At 40.7% G+C, this 16,785-nt stretch overlaps 1 protein-coding gene across 1 annotated transcript; it reads left to right on the top strand.

Annotated features, from left to right (window-relative positions):
- The first annotated feature begins 12,385 nt into the window (after nt 1-12,385).
- On the top strand, nt 12,386-14,591 carry gadd45aa (growth arrest and DNA-damage-inducible, alpha, a). Its single transcript, XM_037459504.2, has 4 exons — nt 12,386-12,617; nt 13,151-13,252; nt 13,351-13,576; nt 13,737-14,591. Exons 1-4 carry the CDS (start codon nt 12,568-12,570, stop codon nt 13,848-13,850), a joined length of 492 nt encoding a protein of 163 aa, XP_037315401.1. The 5' UTR covers nt 12,386-12,567; the 3' UTR covers nt 13,851-14,591.
- Nucleotides 14,592-16,785: the final 2,194 nt, after the last annotated feature.

The following is a 16,785-nucleotide window of genomic DNA, read 5'->3' as shown; positions in this document are numbered from 1 at the left end:
TTTGAAATATGAAACCAGTCTAACATGTTTTTTATTGTTAGCAATTTTAGCAAGAGTAAGCAGTGAAGCTCACGCAGTAAAACAGCACTAGAAGGACAAACCTTCTGTACTTATGATGACAATATCAGTAACCTCACTCTTCACACCAATGAAGCTTGAAAGAGGTTGAATTCATTTCAATCTCTTGGCTGGAAAGACACAGTAATTAGCCAGATAGGCAGAGCGAGGCGGGGTCACACTCAAGGCAATTAAGAAAGTGACAGCCCATCCAACACAGTGACAGGCTGCGGCCTCATACACACACACACACACACACACACAAATGCAGTCATAGAAATGGCAATATAGACACGCACAACCAGTACCGGCATCTTTTTGTATAAAAGTAATCCGTAAGCTACCTGATTAACATGAGAGCACTGGATCTCTGTCGTCCACTCTGTCCACTGCACAGATACATTCTCCACATCCATATAATCCCAGGAGCAGTGTTTTTCCCAAAATATTATATGCTGAAAACAACCGAATGTTGTGTCCATACTGAAAAAGTATTCCAAACAGGGTTTGAGTTTTTCCCCATGAGTAGTTACTAAAGTAGTGAACTGGCAAACTTTGACTTTAGAAAATGCTAAAAGGTCTAGAACAGGTTTAATGAGAGGGATTTTAATTCAGGAAAAGTTATTTATTGTGTCCCGAGGAATAGTTGGATTGGATAATGAGTCATTTTGTGCTAGAGAAAGAAAAGATAGTGTATTGAGGAATTTTTGCACTAACTACACAATGTTGACTTACATCCGCCAACTGATATGTGTGTGTGTGTGAGTCTGTATAGAGGCCAGTCTACTTGAGTGCAGGTGATTCCTCTGTCCCTGAGCACCTTAGTACACTGACAAAGGCTCAATGGTGATCTGATATTCCCTCATCAAATGAATTCACTCCCACATTTCCCTTTCACACACCTGCTCCTGCATGCCTTCACTTAGACGCACACACACACACACACACACATCACACAGTCATCCATGGAACGCTCTCTTTGGTTGTGATGCAACACTTTTGCGCAACGCTCATCTGTGCAGTTGAGTCTTGATGTGTTTGTGACATTTGTCAGGAGGAGGGGGCCTTCTCCCTTTGTCTCTCACCTTTGCGCTGCCACCCCAGCACCAAACTGGTAATGTAGTGTGTGTGTGTGGGAGGGGGGGGGGAATACGGTGTCCGGCAGTTATAAATGGCCATCATTTCCCAAACCACTCTGTTCTCCATTGTGGAGCGCATGTCGCCGCGGGGCGGGAGGGAGGCCATGTGATGTGTGTGAGTGTGTGTGGGAGGAAGTAAAGGTGTGTGAGGGGGTAATAGAAGAAGTGAAGGGGCTGGTGGTCCCAGAGGGGAATTGTGACATTAGGGAGTAACGGAGACGCACCAGTAGGTCTGGAAATCTGCACCGAAATCAGTGTGCACAGCGACAATTATCTAAATGTAAAGATATGAGGAACTGCACGTTATTCGAAACGCTGCCAAACTCGCGACCTGATTTGTCCACATTTAAAGATAACGACCAAAGAAGGTATCCAGAAGGCTTCAAACACTGGTACATGGTGGTCCTCATACTATTTATTGACAGTTTGCATTATTTTCTAATGAAATGACTTCTTTGGAACAGAGTCAAGTATATTATATAGTTAGAAATTTCATGTTAAAATAAATTAGTATTGAAATTTTTAGCAGCCCTCATTAAGGTGACTTGAATATTTCAGTTTTTATTTAGTCAAAATTCTGAGTAAGTAAAACAGAAAACCCCCAAAACAAAGCTTTTTTTTATTCAAAAGGGCTGATTACATAAATGCTGAATGAGCAACTGCATTGAGTTACTGAAGCTAGAGGAACAAAACATGACGTTGTGACTTTATCTGTCACACTGCCATCATTTCAGGCTGACTTGTACTTGAGCAGATCCTTGATCAGCCCTCGTCGTGAGGCTTGACACGCGACCCTCTCTCTGGCTGACCTTTGAAACACAGCAGCTATGCAACTACATCTACACGGCAGAATAATTAATATACATAATAATATAGGTCCTATTGTCCCTTTACTTGTGTGTTTGCTTTGTTACTGTGCCGCCACATTCAATAGTTATTGCAAAATAGGCCCTCTTCTTAGGCTTAACTATCGATTCAGGCCGCATCCCATTTAGCATCCCATGTTTCACTGCCCATGCTAGCTTACTGAAGTGTATTTTATTTGGTTTGTTTGATTTACACCACATTGGATTTAAGGTCAGGCATGAAAGTGGGACTTTCATAATACTGCTGCAGAAGCCATTTTTGGTGCCAGCTAAATCTAAGGATATCGTTTTCTTTTGTTCTATTCTTATATCCCTCTTCCCCATCTCCATTGCTTCAAGCATTTTATACTCATTCTTATAACTTAAGAATCTTTTTTAATGGTATTGTGTTTTCTTTTGGCAGTCATGAAGCTAAGGATTTAAAACCGCTAATGACGTTTGGCTGTGCTTTTCCCCTTTGAGTTTGTATTATCCTCTTTTCTCTTTAACTGATAGAGCTGTTTCGTTACACCAACTATAGAGATCCTTTCAATAGAGTTACTGTGAATTTCTTCAACAACTAAACATTCATAACCCCCTGAGGTTCCTGCTATTTATCTAATTTCCCCAGTGTCCCTCTTAGACCAGTCTGACACAAACAGCCCCACGGGACCTCAACACTTTTCTTCTTGTTTGCAGAAATGTTATTAACGCTCCATCTTTCCCTCTTTAAAAGGGGTTAGAAAATGGCAATAAACAGCAGGGGACACTGAGAATATGTGCAATACATTACAAACCTCTTCCACACGGCCTCTTTCAACCAGGGGCCTGATACAGTTTCCATGCAAGAGACAAGTGAGGCAAAGGGAGGGGGTGGGTGGGGGGGGGCGGCTGGTGTTTGACGGGAGGCCTTTCTAAATCCCACACTCATCCATCATTAGTGGCGTTTGGGCACTCAGAAGGCCTGATAACAGCCTTTTGCATTTTCCTACCGCGCTTTGCTTTCTGGACGTGATCGGGGAGCGAGAGAGCGATGGGGGGGGGAAGAGGTGTGCGATGAAGGGACACACATTCACTCCCCCCCCTCCCCTCCAACCCCCTCATCATCCCACTCTCACTTCTTCAAGGCCGCTTCTCTTGTCTTCCTTCTACATTTTGGGAAAATCACTCTCTGAATTGGAAAAGAGCCCCTGGGGCCACACGGGCGCAGGGGCCACGTTTCTTTTTTTCTTTTTTTTTTGCCTTGGATAATTGACTCCGGGTTGCTTGGTAATTCATTGCTTGCATATGCCAGATAATTCATCAGGAGAGGAGAAGCTGCCGACCTCACAACCTTGCGTGCCACAACTCCCCTCCACGTCCGGAACACACACACACACACAGACACACACACGCACTCACACGCACACAATTCATGTGTTAACACCTCTCACATCTCAACCTCCCATTGCTAAATTGCGTACCTGCACGCACACATACACAACACACACTGCGCCCCAGAAGAGCCAGGAGCTTGAAATGAGAGAAGGGAGCGAGCGGCAAGTTAGCGGATGAAAAACCTGAGATGATAGATGGGGCGCATTGTAGTTTTATGAATGAATTGTACCTCCCAAATACCTTGAGCAGTGGAGACTGTCAGCCTGTATCTATACTAATCTGGGGGAAAATATAGCTGTTACCACATTAAAGGGGGCCAGCAAAGAACAGGCCCCAGAATTAATTGAGCAATCAGGCCATTAAAGAGAAACATCGTACTGAGCTCTATTTCTGATGTAGCAACATTCATCACTGCTGACCACAAATCTGCTTCCATTTCTCTGGGGTTTTTTTTTCTTACTTTCTCTCTTGCTTTCTCTAATGTGGCCCCATCTTCAAACAGATTAGGATTATTGTGACAAGACAAAGGTATCTTTTGTCTTTTGCCGTGGCCGTGTCAGTGCCGGCTGCATTCATCACGGTTGTCAGAGTCTGAGTCTTAGGGCTTTCAGCTTGCCCACCTTGTCCCATTTTTGTCCCAGCGGTGGGTCCATGTTAAATTTGCAAAGAAAAGTACATTATTAGAGAATGTCCCCTGATAAATTCTATGCCTGTCGAATTCATGAGCATTTGTTTGCATTTTTTTACTTCAGTTTTATGTTTATCGGGGGAATCTTGACAAAATGGGATTCAGTTTCTTCCTCAAAGCTGCTGTGCCATCTAAACATGTTTTGGAAGATGCTGGTCTTATATTTGCGCAGTCATCATTCAAATATGACATCAAGGTCAACTGACAGATAAAGAACGGTTAAAAAATATGTATTTTACTTTGGAGTCAGAAAGGAATAATATTCATCACACCTTAATAATGAATGTTACACATGAATTGATAGTGTCTGCCTCTGAAACCTTAAGATAAAATGTTGTTCTTTTTAGAGGAGAAATCAATCCACATTTATACATTTTTGCATTACAAAATTGTAAGGTAATTGTTCATGTTTTTTTCTCATCATGATAAATATTAATTTATCTTTCTCTTTTTTAGTTATTGGAAGCTAAATTTAGATCAATCCGTTGTTACTGTATAATTATTATTTTTGTTTTTTTTGTTATGATTATAATCATTAGTGTTGTTGTTTTTTTGTTTGTTGATAATACAGAATGATCAGGATTCAGAAATCAGAAACAGTAATTGCCAAAGAATGTTGGACAATAAGACAATAAGACATGGAAATACAACATATTCAATTTAAAATAAAGAAAATATATAATAAAGTGTACAGGCAAACATAAGTGCAGTGTATGGTGTGATGTATAAATCAATGGCAGATCTTGGGCTATCTTCTCGGATATTTAAGTGCGTAGCAACGCTGGCTGAAACTCTTTGGAACTGTTAATGATGCAATGAACAATTAATTAGTGATTCAGACAGAGTATTTCAGTGGTCTTTTTTCCAAGACCAGTTCTCTCGGTGGAAACAAATCACCAAGAGATTATTAAAAGCTGGAGTCTCTTGTGTAAGTGTGTGTTACAGGTGCATCTTTGCAAAGTCGATTCTTGGAGAATAATTCAGTTAGATTAAATTGCTTTCAAGCCACTTATTGTTCAGTAAGCAGGTCAGTAAGATGCCACTAATATGACCTTTTATTTAACCCTGAAATTTTTTTAAATATCTGTGCATGTGCTTCTTTATCAATTAACCCAGCAACATGTCTGTTTTGATGCACTATCAAGCCGCATAAACCCTGTGATAAAACACGCTAAACCTGAAATCGGAGGATATTGTACATATTAAAATGAGTTGCTGAGTTGCTGCTGACTGGACAGGACAGTTGTTTGTTGATCTAATATCTGATATCTATCACCCTCTGCTGGACAAATCGGAGAACTGTGTTGGCTGCAGGTGTTTTTGATATCAGTGATAAAGTAAAACATCTCTTTCAACCAACACCTCACCTCTTGTGTGGATTCAACTTCAAATGTAATATTACCAGAGCAGTAAAAAAAAGAAAAAAGAAAATACATTTTGCCCTGCATTGCAGAAGAACCACGTGACCTTATTACAAAGACTTTTGGTGCGTCAAATAAAGAAGGACGGGAAAGAAAGGGATTAAGAAATGAATGTCAGAAAGACAAAATGACTTTTTATGAAACATTTTGAAAGACCACATGATAACCTGAATATTGACTTATTATATTGAATATGACTTTTTTGAGATGATTTTTTATTAAATCTTTTTTCAATTTTAAAACTTGTAAAACAAACAAAAAACATTTTTCCTATACAACATGATCACTTTCCTAAAGCCAATTAAATTGTTTTTTTCACACTTCAAAGATGTTCTAACTGCTTCTGTTAGTTTTAATTTCAGCACAATTAAATGCTCCAGCCCCGTCACCTCTGCTCCAAAAAGCAACATACTATACTATGACTTTTTGCTACTTTTAATGACAAATATACAGTATAAAGAGCCGGAAGTTGAGAGAGTATTTCTTCTTTATCACTTCAAGATCAAAATCATCTTAAAGTGATGTTGAAGTCCTTATATTTTTATAATTATATGAATTTATTGAGTTTATTTGAAAAAAACGATGTTATGACTTTTTTCATCACTACTGTTACGTCCCCAGACGTAATAGTGATTGTGCATTTGCTGGTGATGTTTTCTCCCCTCCTCCTGTCTTTCTCTCTCTCTCTCTGCCATGCAGCCCTCAAACGATCCCCAGCTGATGTCCATTAGCTGGAGCCTGGCAGTGGGTATAAGGGAGCAAGGAAACCAGGTGGAGGCCGGATTCTTCCCCCGCGAGCTATCACAGCGGGTGTTGATAGTAGAGACCTGTCTGTGGAGATTGTCTCACCACCAACGGTGTAAACGGTGTAGGGAGTTGGGTGCCATTTTGTTTGGAGGTTCACCTCACTAAACTTTTCTCTTGTTTTTCTGTTAGTCAGGGAGAGAGGTAAGATGACTGTCTTCTCTTTTACCCTTTTGTTTGTTAGGGAAGGTAGCTTGTCTTAATCTTTAGGAAGCCTTGTTTTGTTTGTTATTTTGGCCTGGCCCTCTCCTGACGATTTGGTTACCATTTGTTTGTTTTCCCTTTTGTTATGAGCTGATCTGTCTTACCCTAAAGTTTTATTAAACCTATTAATAAAACTATGAGAACTTACATTCTGTCTGTTTCCCTTTTGTGACAGCGTTAGAACTCTAAGGGTGTCGTGTCATGCTTTTGAAGTTGAGTGTAAAGTGCGGTCAGAGCTGGGAATAGCGGAGAAGGTTATTTCTCCATGTTTATACCTTTTTTGTTTTGTTACATCCCTCATGGAACCCCCTAGACAAAGAGTGAGAGACGTAACACTACACTATAATCTTTTTCCACTTCGTTTGACATATTATGTGAAAGTTTATTAACATTAATGTTTTTCTCAACTCATTATTTTCTATAATCTGTTATTCCTTTTCTCTCTTTGTCTACACCCTAAACCATAACTTTTGAACCAAAACGTTTTTTGACATTGTATACTATGACTTTGTTTTACATAATTATTATGGCCGGGACTTTAGCGCGTTAATTACGATTAATTAATTACAATGTGAATTAAGATTAATTAATTACACAAATAACACATTAAACATTTTTTACGCATTTTTACACTTATTTTTTGCACCGCGGAACGTTTCTCACTGGATGAGTTTCGGAGGACCGATTATACTGGAGCACCAACTAGCCTTCATGACTTCAGACAACAAACCACAGTGAACATGAACGAAGAAGCTGACGAGACCGTGTCGGGTGGCCCTGTGAATGGGAAATCTTATTATAATAAACACACGGATGGAAGCGTCGATAAGAGCATGGTTGTGTGCAAGCTACGCAACAAGACAATTAGCAGCTAGCATGGACGTTAGCCCGACCCGAGTACAAGGACCCACACCCAACCCACACTGCACCAGATGACTGCTTTAAGGACCAGGGTAACTAAGTCCACGTCTGAAAAAATAACCAATGTTCTGAATGTACTGGTCTACTTAAAAAAACATAGTTTACAGAAGGTCTACTTACCTATAGGCTACCTGAATTTCTGAAAGTACTATATTTCTAAATATGCTATTTCTACACTTGTCTGCTGGAATTGGTTGAACAAAAATAAAAATCCATTTGAACAAAATTACTTCTCACTGTTCTCAGGTCAAATATTTATGCAATTAAAATGTGATTAATTAATTAAATAGATTAATATTTTTAATTGAGTCCCGGCCCTAATAATATATATATTATATTATATATATTGACCGTACATATATTTTTTATAATAATTTTTTACCTATTATTTAAAAAAATCTTTTCTTTTTTGACCCTACATATTTTGACTTTTTTCACAATATTTTTTTCCCATGACATGACTGGAATGATGTTAGATGGAGCAACCTATACGTCCCTGTCACTAATGTCAAATGCCCCAAATTTCTGTACTTTAAACCTTATCTGGGTTCAAGGGACATGGTGGCTCTTCCTAAATCCTTTTTTAGTTTTGGGTAACTGACATTTATAAAAAATCCTAATGGGATATTGCCCCAGAGACGGATTGGTGCATCTTGGAGGATCAACCATGCTATTCATCCTTCCTGCATTGGTAAAGGCACAAGTGAGTTGAATTTGAATGTAACAGAGAATTGGAGGGTGGATGCACTAAAAAGGGTAAACAAATCTACACCGGTCTACAGGTTGTCCACAGGATGCTCTGAAGTAGACAAACATGTGATTGTCTTGAAAAATGCCCTCAGAGGCTGTAATAAGTTTCATGTCAGTGTGACCACTGAATGAGACACATCTGCTCATCTTTACTGACTCATCCGGCGTTCTCTCCCTTCAAAAAGGTGGAACCCTATAGGCTACGTAGCATGGCTAATAAGTGCTAAAAGCAAAGCAATTAACATCAAATTTAGTCAATTCATCATCATTCAAAAGATTCTTCATCATTCTTGACAATGCCATCATAACTCAAGTGAACGCGCCTTGTGTTTCTGCATAACCCCCAGGGTTCACTTCTCTGAAACAACCAGTGGGGACAATGCCCCCACAACTACCTCCGCGGTAGTGCGCTCAAGACTTGGCAGGAGCGGGATTTGAACCCACTGGCGGCGCTTACAGAGGCTTTCGGCTCCTTCTTGCACCCCTACACTACCAGTCCTGGTCACATTTTGGCAACTTTGATTCTCCTATTTAACCTTGAGCATGTGAGCTAAACCTCAAAACTCTTTTTAAATGCTATTTCCACATCTGGGCTTGAACTCACAACCTTCAAGTGCAGTGCAGGGGCTTATGTCAGTAGCTCTTCCGCTGTGCTACTTCACCACACACTAACAAACCCTTTATTTGTTGTATTTAACCTTGAGATTGCTACTCAAACCTGAAGTAAAGCCAAAGGCTCAAACCCAAGATTGGGCTTGAAACCACAACCTACAGGGTAAGGACAGTAGCTCCTCAGCTCTTGTGCTGCACTACCTCACCATGCACAAATGAAATTTTTGTTTCTCGTATTTAACCTTGAGACTGCTACTCAAACCTCAAAACTCTTTCAAAGCAGAAGTGATGTCTGCATGAAAGGGCTTGAACCCACAACCTCAGACAGCAGGTTGGAGCCTGCAGCACTTAGGTTGTTCCCCTGTGCTATTCAAGCACATGCCTCATTGTGTCCGTTTCTCATATTAGACCTTGGGATTGTTTACTAAACCTCAAAACTGTTTCAAAGTTTACAGTTTGAAGCCCTGACTGCAACCAAACCCTCCTTCTGAGAGAGCAGGTTTGAACTGAGGATCCTCCACACTTCAGCCTTCCTGCTATCTCCCTGCACTGTTCCACCACACACCTGTTGATGCTTTTGAATCCAACCTCAATTCTCATAGATTCTCAAGCTGGAATCCACAACCGTTCCATACTGTTATAATAGAATTGCAGTTCAAGTAAAGTCATATAATGGCATTTCTAATAAAGCCCTAGTTGATTTCACTACTTTTATGCTGTGATCCTTATTTCACTTTTTTCGACATGTGTGCTGATGCCCGCGTGTGAATTGAGAAGATCCATACCGACTCCCCTATGGAGCTAAACCAGTCTGAGGGTCCTCCTCAGCTGAGTGGAGAATAAATCCCAGAAGAAATAAACACGTTTGACACACGACACCTTGAGGAGAGAGAATCAAAATTCCAAATGTGGATCAGGAAGGTCAGCTTTGATTCCACTAGAGACACCAGAACTCACGATGATTCACAGTGTCACTGTTTGTTTAATTTAAAATTAGGGCCGGGACTTTAGCGCGTTAATTACGATTAATTAATTACAATGTGAATTAAGATTAATTAATTACACAAAAAATAACACATTAAACATTTTTTACACATTTTTACATTTTAACAATGTTCTGAATGTACTTGAAAGTATTGGTCTACTTAAAAAAACCTAGTTTACAGAAGGTCTACTTACCTATAGGCTACCTGAATTTCTGAAAGTACTATATTTCTAAATATGCTATTGCTACACTTGTCTGCTGGAATTGGTTGAACAAAAATAAAAATCCATGTGAAAAAAAATACTTCTCACTGTTCTCAGGTCAAATATTTATGCAATTAAAATGGATTAATTTTGATTAATTAATTACAAAGCCTCTCATTAATTAGATTAATATTTTTAATCGAGTCCCGGCCCTCATAATTATACATTTTTCACATTTAGTAAAGTATGCTTTGACTTTTATTAAATCTTTTTCTGGCATTATGAACTAAGACTTGTTGTGGCCCTTTTGAAAATGCTATAACCTTTTCACTTTTTATGACGTATAACATAATTTAAGTTCAAGCATCAGTTTATTTTTGTTTTCTGTCATTCTGTCCTGTTGGAGGAAATGCAACATTTGGTGCACTAACACAGAAACTGGTGGCGGTTTTAATGCATATGACAATAAATTCCTTGTCTCCTTGAATCATTATACTGTAGACTGTGAAAGACGTAAGAAAATGCAGCTACACTGAAATGTGTTCTATATACTGACTAAATATATAAATGAATACAATGTGATTTGATGAATAACATGTAGGAACTTATGCTGACGTTTTTTTTAGAGATCAAGGGTTGGTTTGAATGTAGTAAAGTAGTAAAATATGAGTGGGCAAAAGACTTCAGATACAGGAAGCAGGGAGAGTGGGGGGGAAAGGGATCGTGTGGGGTGAGCTGGTGCTGCCCCCTACTGGAGCCAGAACCCCGTCATCTGACACATTAAAGTAAATATGTCAATTAAATCCGGTTCAAAAAGAAGTCTACATAATAAACACAAACACAAATTAACACAGAAACACTCGACAAATTTAATGAACAATGCATTTATATGCATTGCATAAGTGCAAAAGAATTTGATCGTCCCAAAAAGTGTGTGTTCTTGATCAATTTAGAAAACACAATCGTGAATCACAATATCTTGATATATTTTATCACAACAATATTCCAATGAAAGAGCATTATTGATGGTACATTATTAGTATATTATTATCCACATATTAACGATTGCATTATTTCCATCTTTAATGTGAGGCAGCATTACATAAAAATACTTGAGTAAAGTACCTCCAAATCCTATTCATGTACAGTATTTGAGGAAATGAGTTTATTTCCACCTCTTATAGCCTGCTGGGTACAATGAGTACTGTGTTGGAGTGTTCGGGTGGTCCTTTTCTATTTGGAGTTTGACTTCAGCCACCAAGAGGCAGCATAACATCCCATAAGAGGCATCGCATGGTATAATCTCACCGGCATGGGACACCTCTTTGCATGAATAAACTACTCTGAATCCATAGTTTGGTGTTTAAGTAATTGATTCATTAATCAATAGACAATTTTCATAACTGATTAATCTGTCATGCTGTTTTTGATCTCTCCAGGTAAGTTCAATGGGTGTCATATTTATGTTGTGTTAATATCATTTTAAACAGAATATAACTGTGTTTGGAACCGTGTGGCATTTATATTACTTAATAATAAAAATAATCATAATGAATAATAATCATTCTACTCCTGTACTAATCACCACAATTTACTTCCCCTGCCACTTATGAAGAATACACATCAAACGTGTTGTTGAAAACACTTCTAAAGCAGTGCAGACATGTTTTTTTTACATCATACTGACAGAGTGAACAACAAAACTACCATGAAGACTTGTTCACCTGAAGATACAGAGTTCTTTATAAACCTAAAATGCTTTTCAAAATCATATCACGTTGTAATAAAGTGTTGATTGTGCCAGTTTTCTTCATACAGGCATGACATGTATTTATGTTAAGAAGCTGGTGTTTAATCTCCAGACACAAGACAGACATCAGCAAGTGTGCCCATATCTTGACCACCAGCTCCGGACTGTAGTCTGTATGCACAGTCCTAACCGGAAGTGCTGACACGTGTTGCACAAATATTTGATGTCGTTTAATACAGATCAAATAGCAAAAAGCATATGAAAGTGTTTGGTGGATGAAGTGGCTCTACTGGCTGGTAGAGGGTGCTGCTGTGCAAACAAGGGAGTTCTGCAACAAGTTATTCACTCGTTGCTTCGTCTGAAGTTGTGCAAATCCAAACATGCATTGGCTTTCCAGCGATGGGTTGTTCTTTGCGATGAATTCAACATCACAACTGTGCATCATACCATTAACGGCGTAGTGGGTGCTGTGATTTTAGGTTTTTTTTTACTGTATTTTAGAGGCCTGCGGGCAGCTGCAGTTACGGTAGCAACCAGTAACCACGGGGGGAGAAGGACACGCCCGTTGCTGTGCGTCAGTCCAATCACACACACACGCCGCGATGGGGACGCGACCAATGATCTGAGCCATGCAAATGAACCTCTTCACTTGTCCAGTGCGGTTCTTAATGTGAAGCTGCCAGATTCATCCCTCAGTCGCAGCGCAGTGAACTACCGATAAAATTGTGTGTGTGTGTGTGACTTCTATCGGGAAGAGAGCAGAATAACTCGCCAGTGCATACTACTCGGCTGTGAAGTGCATTTGGATTTGATGTACAACATGACATTTGAAGAACTAAGTGGGGACTATTCTCAAGAAAGGTAAATGATGTGCATTATCATTCATCCTAGTGTAACGTTACCGGAGTCAACGCAGTTTTTTTTGCTGGAATAGTTTGTGTGCAGCAGGAATATGTGTCTAACTATATTAATGCACGATAAAAAACGGACTTTTTAGTCTTTTAACTTTTACTGAAAGCCTCTTTGACTCATCGGTTAACTGACCTGAGACCACGGCGCGAGACATTCCCCACCGTTAGATGACTAACGGTTGCGAACTCACCGCGAAGCTGCTCAGAGGTGGACAAAACGTTTCAGGAGAATTGACGTGACGGTCTTCGGTGTCCCGGTTTACTGCCCCCCCCCCCCCCCCCCCCCTCCTGTCTGTCAACTAGATTTTCAGACTGTATTGTTGACAACACTTTCCCCCCTACGTGGCGAAGCCAGCTTGCGCACGCCTGTCAGTTGCGTTTTGAGGCGACCGGCTAGCTAGCTAGCTAGCTAGCGGCTAACCTCAGCCAGAGGGGAACTTTTTTAACGATGTTAATGACAAACTGTTTGCCTCCGTGTTGCAGAATGGATTCGGTGGCGAAAGCTTTGGAAGAAGTCCTCACCTCCGCGTTGCCGCAAGGCAGCATTACCATCGGAGTGTACGAGGCTGCCAAATCCCTCAATGTGTAAGTACGAGCTTATACACATTGTGTGTCATTGCAGCTCCTGTCATTGGTGTTCTATTGGGAGGCCAACTGAAGGATCTGTTTTCTTCCTCCTACAGGGACCCCGATAATGTGGTTTTGTGCATCTTGGCCACCGATGACGAAGATGTGAAAGATGTGGCCCTGCAGATCCACTTCACCCTCATTCAAGCTTTCTGCTGTGAGAATGACATCAACATCCTGAGGGTGAACAACACCCGGCGCCTGGCAGAGATACTGGGGGGGGGAGCCGGAGGAAAGCCCAGTGGGGGGGAACCCATGGACCTGCACTGCGTCCTGGTCACTGTAAGGATGCTTTCTCATCAATTCATCATCTATTGGAAAGTTATAATTTCATTCAAAGTGTTGGATCCTTGTCATACTCATGGAAGAACGTGCCAGTGCTTTTGCTAAAAGTAAACTATATGCAATAAGATAATAAATTCTATTTTATTTCCATTTTCAGAGCCCACATTCTACATCATGGAAGGACCCCGCATTGAGCAAAGTGAACCGATTCTGCAGAGAAAGCCGGTGTACGGACCAGTGGGTACCGATCATCAACCTGCCCGAACGATGAACTTTAATCTGCAAAAACCTGTGAAAGGACTTGTATCTGCAAAGTTAGAGTGGTGTGAACCCTGATGGACACTTGACCACCCAGAGATCAAAATTCCAAAGCACTGCTTATGGGGAAAGAAATATTTGGAGGTAAAGGAAGACCCCGCTGTCTACCTGGGATCTATTTAAAGGAGGGGAAACAAGAGGCATGGGATGGATTCTCACTTGGGACAGGACTGTTTGACGTTGCATCTGTCAGCCAAGATGAGATGGCGAGGCACTCCACCTCGTCATGGGGTGAAAACCTAAAGATGCCGGACACTCTACAGAAGGATTATTTCATGTATGTTTGGTAAAGCCTCTGTGAGGAGTCAGAGAAGGGGGGAGAAACCAGAAATTGGAACGGTTGAGTGGACCAAAGCCTCGGCCTCTCTCTGCAGAAACAAGGCACTTGTTGAAACACTGGACCTTTTGCAACCTATTTGATTAAAATTGTTAATGTTGACGTTGCTATTGTCAAAATTTCAAAAGGGAAGGGCTATTTCCAGTGAAGACATTCTGTGTATTTAGTGTTCTCTATGCCAGCTGTTTTTTCTTGCCACAAGTAAGAATACTTTTGTTACCATTTAAGTTATTCCTAAAGATATTTAAGTGTATTTATGTTTCTTTTTTTTTTACCTTAAATATTTACAAACATACATGTGTACTGCTGTCAATAAAAAGTATTTTTTTGCAAGCCCGACCTGCATGTTTCTTTTTTTCCATTTCTGGAAATTTGACAAAAGCCAAGCTGAATTGTGACCTTTTTAGCGGTGGCGTTTACAAAGAATCACGTTCCGATCACAGGGGTCATGTTGGCCTCTGTGGCCTCAGAGCCATCTCTGAGCTGAAGAGAACAATGATCCTCAGCGCTCTCTCTGCACAGGCTTCTGCCTCGGTCAGCAGGACCACGCTCATTCATTGACGCAGGTTCCCTTTTCACCAATTCTCAGTGATTTGTTGGACAGTATCAGTTTGCGTTTTCACCAGCTGACTTCCTTCAAAAGAGCACGTGACATCTGCACACATGCCACACACACAATGTGGACGCATATTACCTGTATTTCACATACGGCGTTGCACTCAGGAGCTGCATGCATGAGAAGCAAAGGCCCATCAGGTGTTTTCATACTATTTGAGCCACTGGAGGCTTTGGCCCTCAGGACCAGAATATTTGTAGCTGACCGCCGAGCACATGATTGCAGCTATCATGGAAATATTCGTAACGCTTCCATTTACATGCAATCATGTGCAAGTCGGTCTGCTTTACTCCCCCGCTGCATTTCACACACACACACACACACACACGCACGAGGTGATCTCGCTCCAGTTGAATGTTGTTGACGTCACTGGGCTGTTGTAAGGCAGGCAATCCCCTATGAAAGTGCAGAGTCATGATCACGAGAAGAGGGAAGGCTGGGGCTGTCCTTGAGTTGCCCAACCCAGTCCATGGGACCATATGTAATATTGTATGTTGAGTTAAATGTTTAATGAAGTTTGCTTCATTTGGGCAAAATGCGATTTCCCCCGAAGACTTAAAAACATTGATATTGAAAAATACAACATGAGGTCAATGTACGTGGCCATATGTAATACACTGACATTCCTAATGAAGTCTTAGAGCAAAGAATAATGGACGGACGGTAGTTTGATAAACGCTAATACATAACTACATGAGTTCAAAGGTTTATAAATGACTGTCACTTGACTAAGTGTTAATACTGACCAACAAGCTACTCGCTCTCGGTGGTTTCAGTTGGCACCGAGTTAAAGGTTGTCTGGCGTGTGACTGCAGGGTGTGACGCTGAATTATGTCATGAGCTATTGTTGTTATCAAAGGGAAAAAGATATTTTAAGGAGCAGTGCAAGGCTGAAGTGTTAATGTGCCACGTTGGCCTTCCATTGACGTCCCCAAATAGGGTGAGGTTTGCAGAGTCATTAGTGTCTACTGCTGCATTGCAGGTTAAGGTTCAGGTAAAGCATTATCTGTGTTTGTAAAATACAGCAGGATTTCATCATCTGATAAGTCATGGTGACATTTGAATTGTTTAATCTATTGAAACCTGGGGAGCATATTGTATAACCTGAGTCGGTGGAGTAATACATATAGAATTGTATTATATGCTAAAGATTACGAGCACAGAGAAAGTAATGCTGGTGCAGAGAAAAGTAAACACCAGGTTAAGATAGTAGAATTGCAGGGATAAAGGAAAAATGTACCATAAAATTCAAGTAGTACTGTGTACAACAATTCTGATTAAATAAGACATCTCCATTACTAAGCTTCTAATCAAAGCATCCAACCTGTTACCATGTTTCTGTAGTTACAAATTGTAAAACCTTCCAAATGTGCAAGAAAATCTAAATATTTACTTATTTAACAGTATAAATAGGAAAATATTTGCTACTAAGTTCAGGTAAAAGTAAAAACATACAAACAGGAGGTAGATTGGTTAGAAGGGCCGGAGACAGCCACACATTCTGAAGCAGCCTATTCCTCCTCTGTAGGGTTAAATCTGCAGTCATGGCAAATTCTCCAGTTTAAGTACATCAAAGTTACACTGGACCAGTAAACACTTGACACCACTGATCATGGGTGGGTGGTATGAATAATATATTGTGACTCTGGGAATCAACTTGGCAGCGAAGGTGAAATGGGTCTGTCTACAGACAGCTGAGCCTACCGGAGGAAAAGAGGTGCCACTGCTGTCAGCCCACATACCCCACCCACCAACCCTCACCCGCCCCTCCCCTCCCCTTCCTCTCCCCTTCCTCTCCCCCTCATCAGCACATTCCAACACACTGACACTGTAACTGCCAAGGCAGAATTCCAGCGAGGCACATGGTCAGTGAGCCGGCCGGCCCTATGATTCCCACATTGCTGCACAATGACAAAGTGGGATCACTGTGAGACT

The sequence above is a fragment of the Pungitius pungitius genome, chromosome 15, assembly GCF_949316345.1.
Source record: "Pungitius pungitius chromosome 15, fPunPun2.1, whole genome shotgun sequence".
In the NCBI taxonomy this organism is placed as follows: Eukaryota; Metazoa; Chordata; class Actinopteri; order Perciformes; family Gasterosteidae; genus Pungitius; species Pungitius pungitius.
This window is presented reverse-complemented; position numbering and strand designations above follow the sequence as displayed.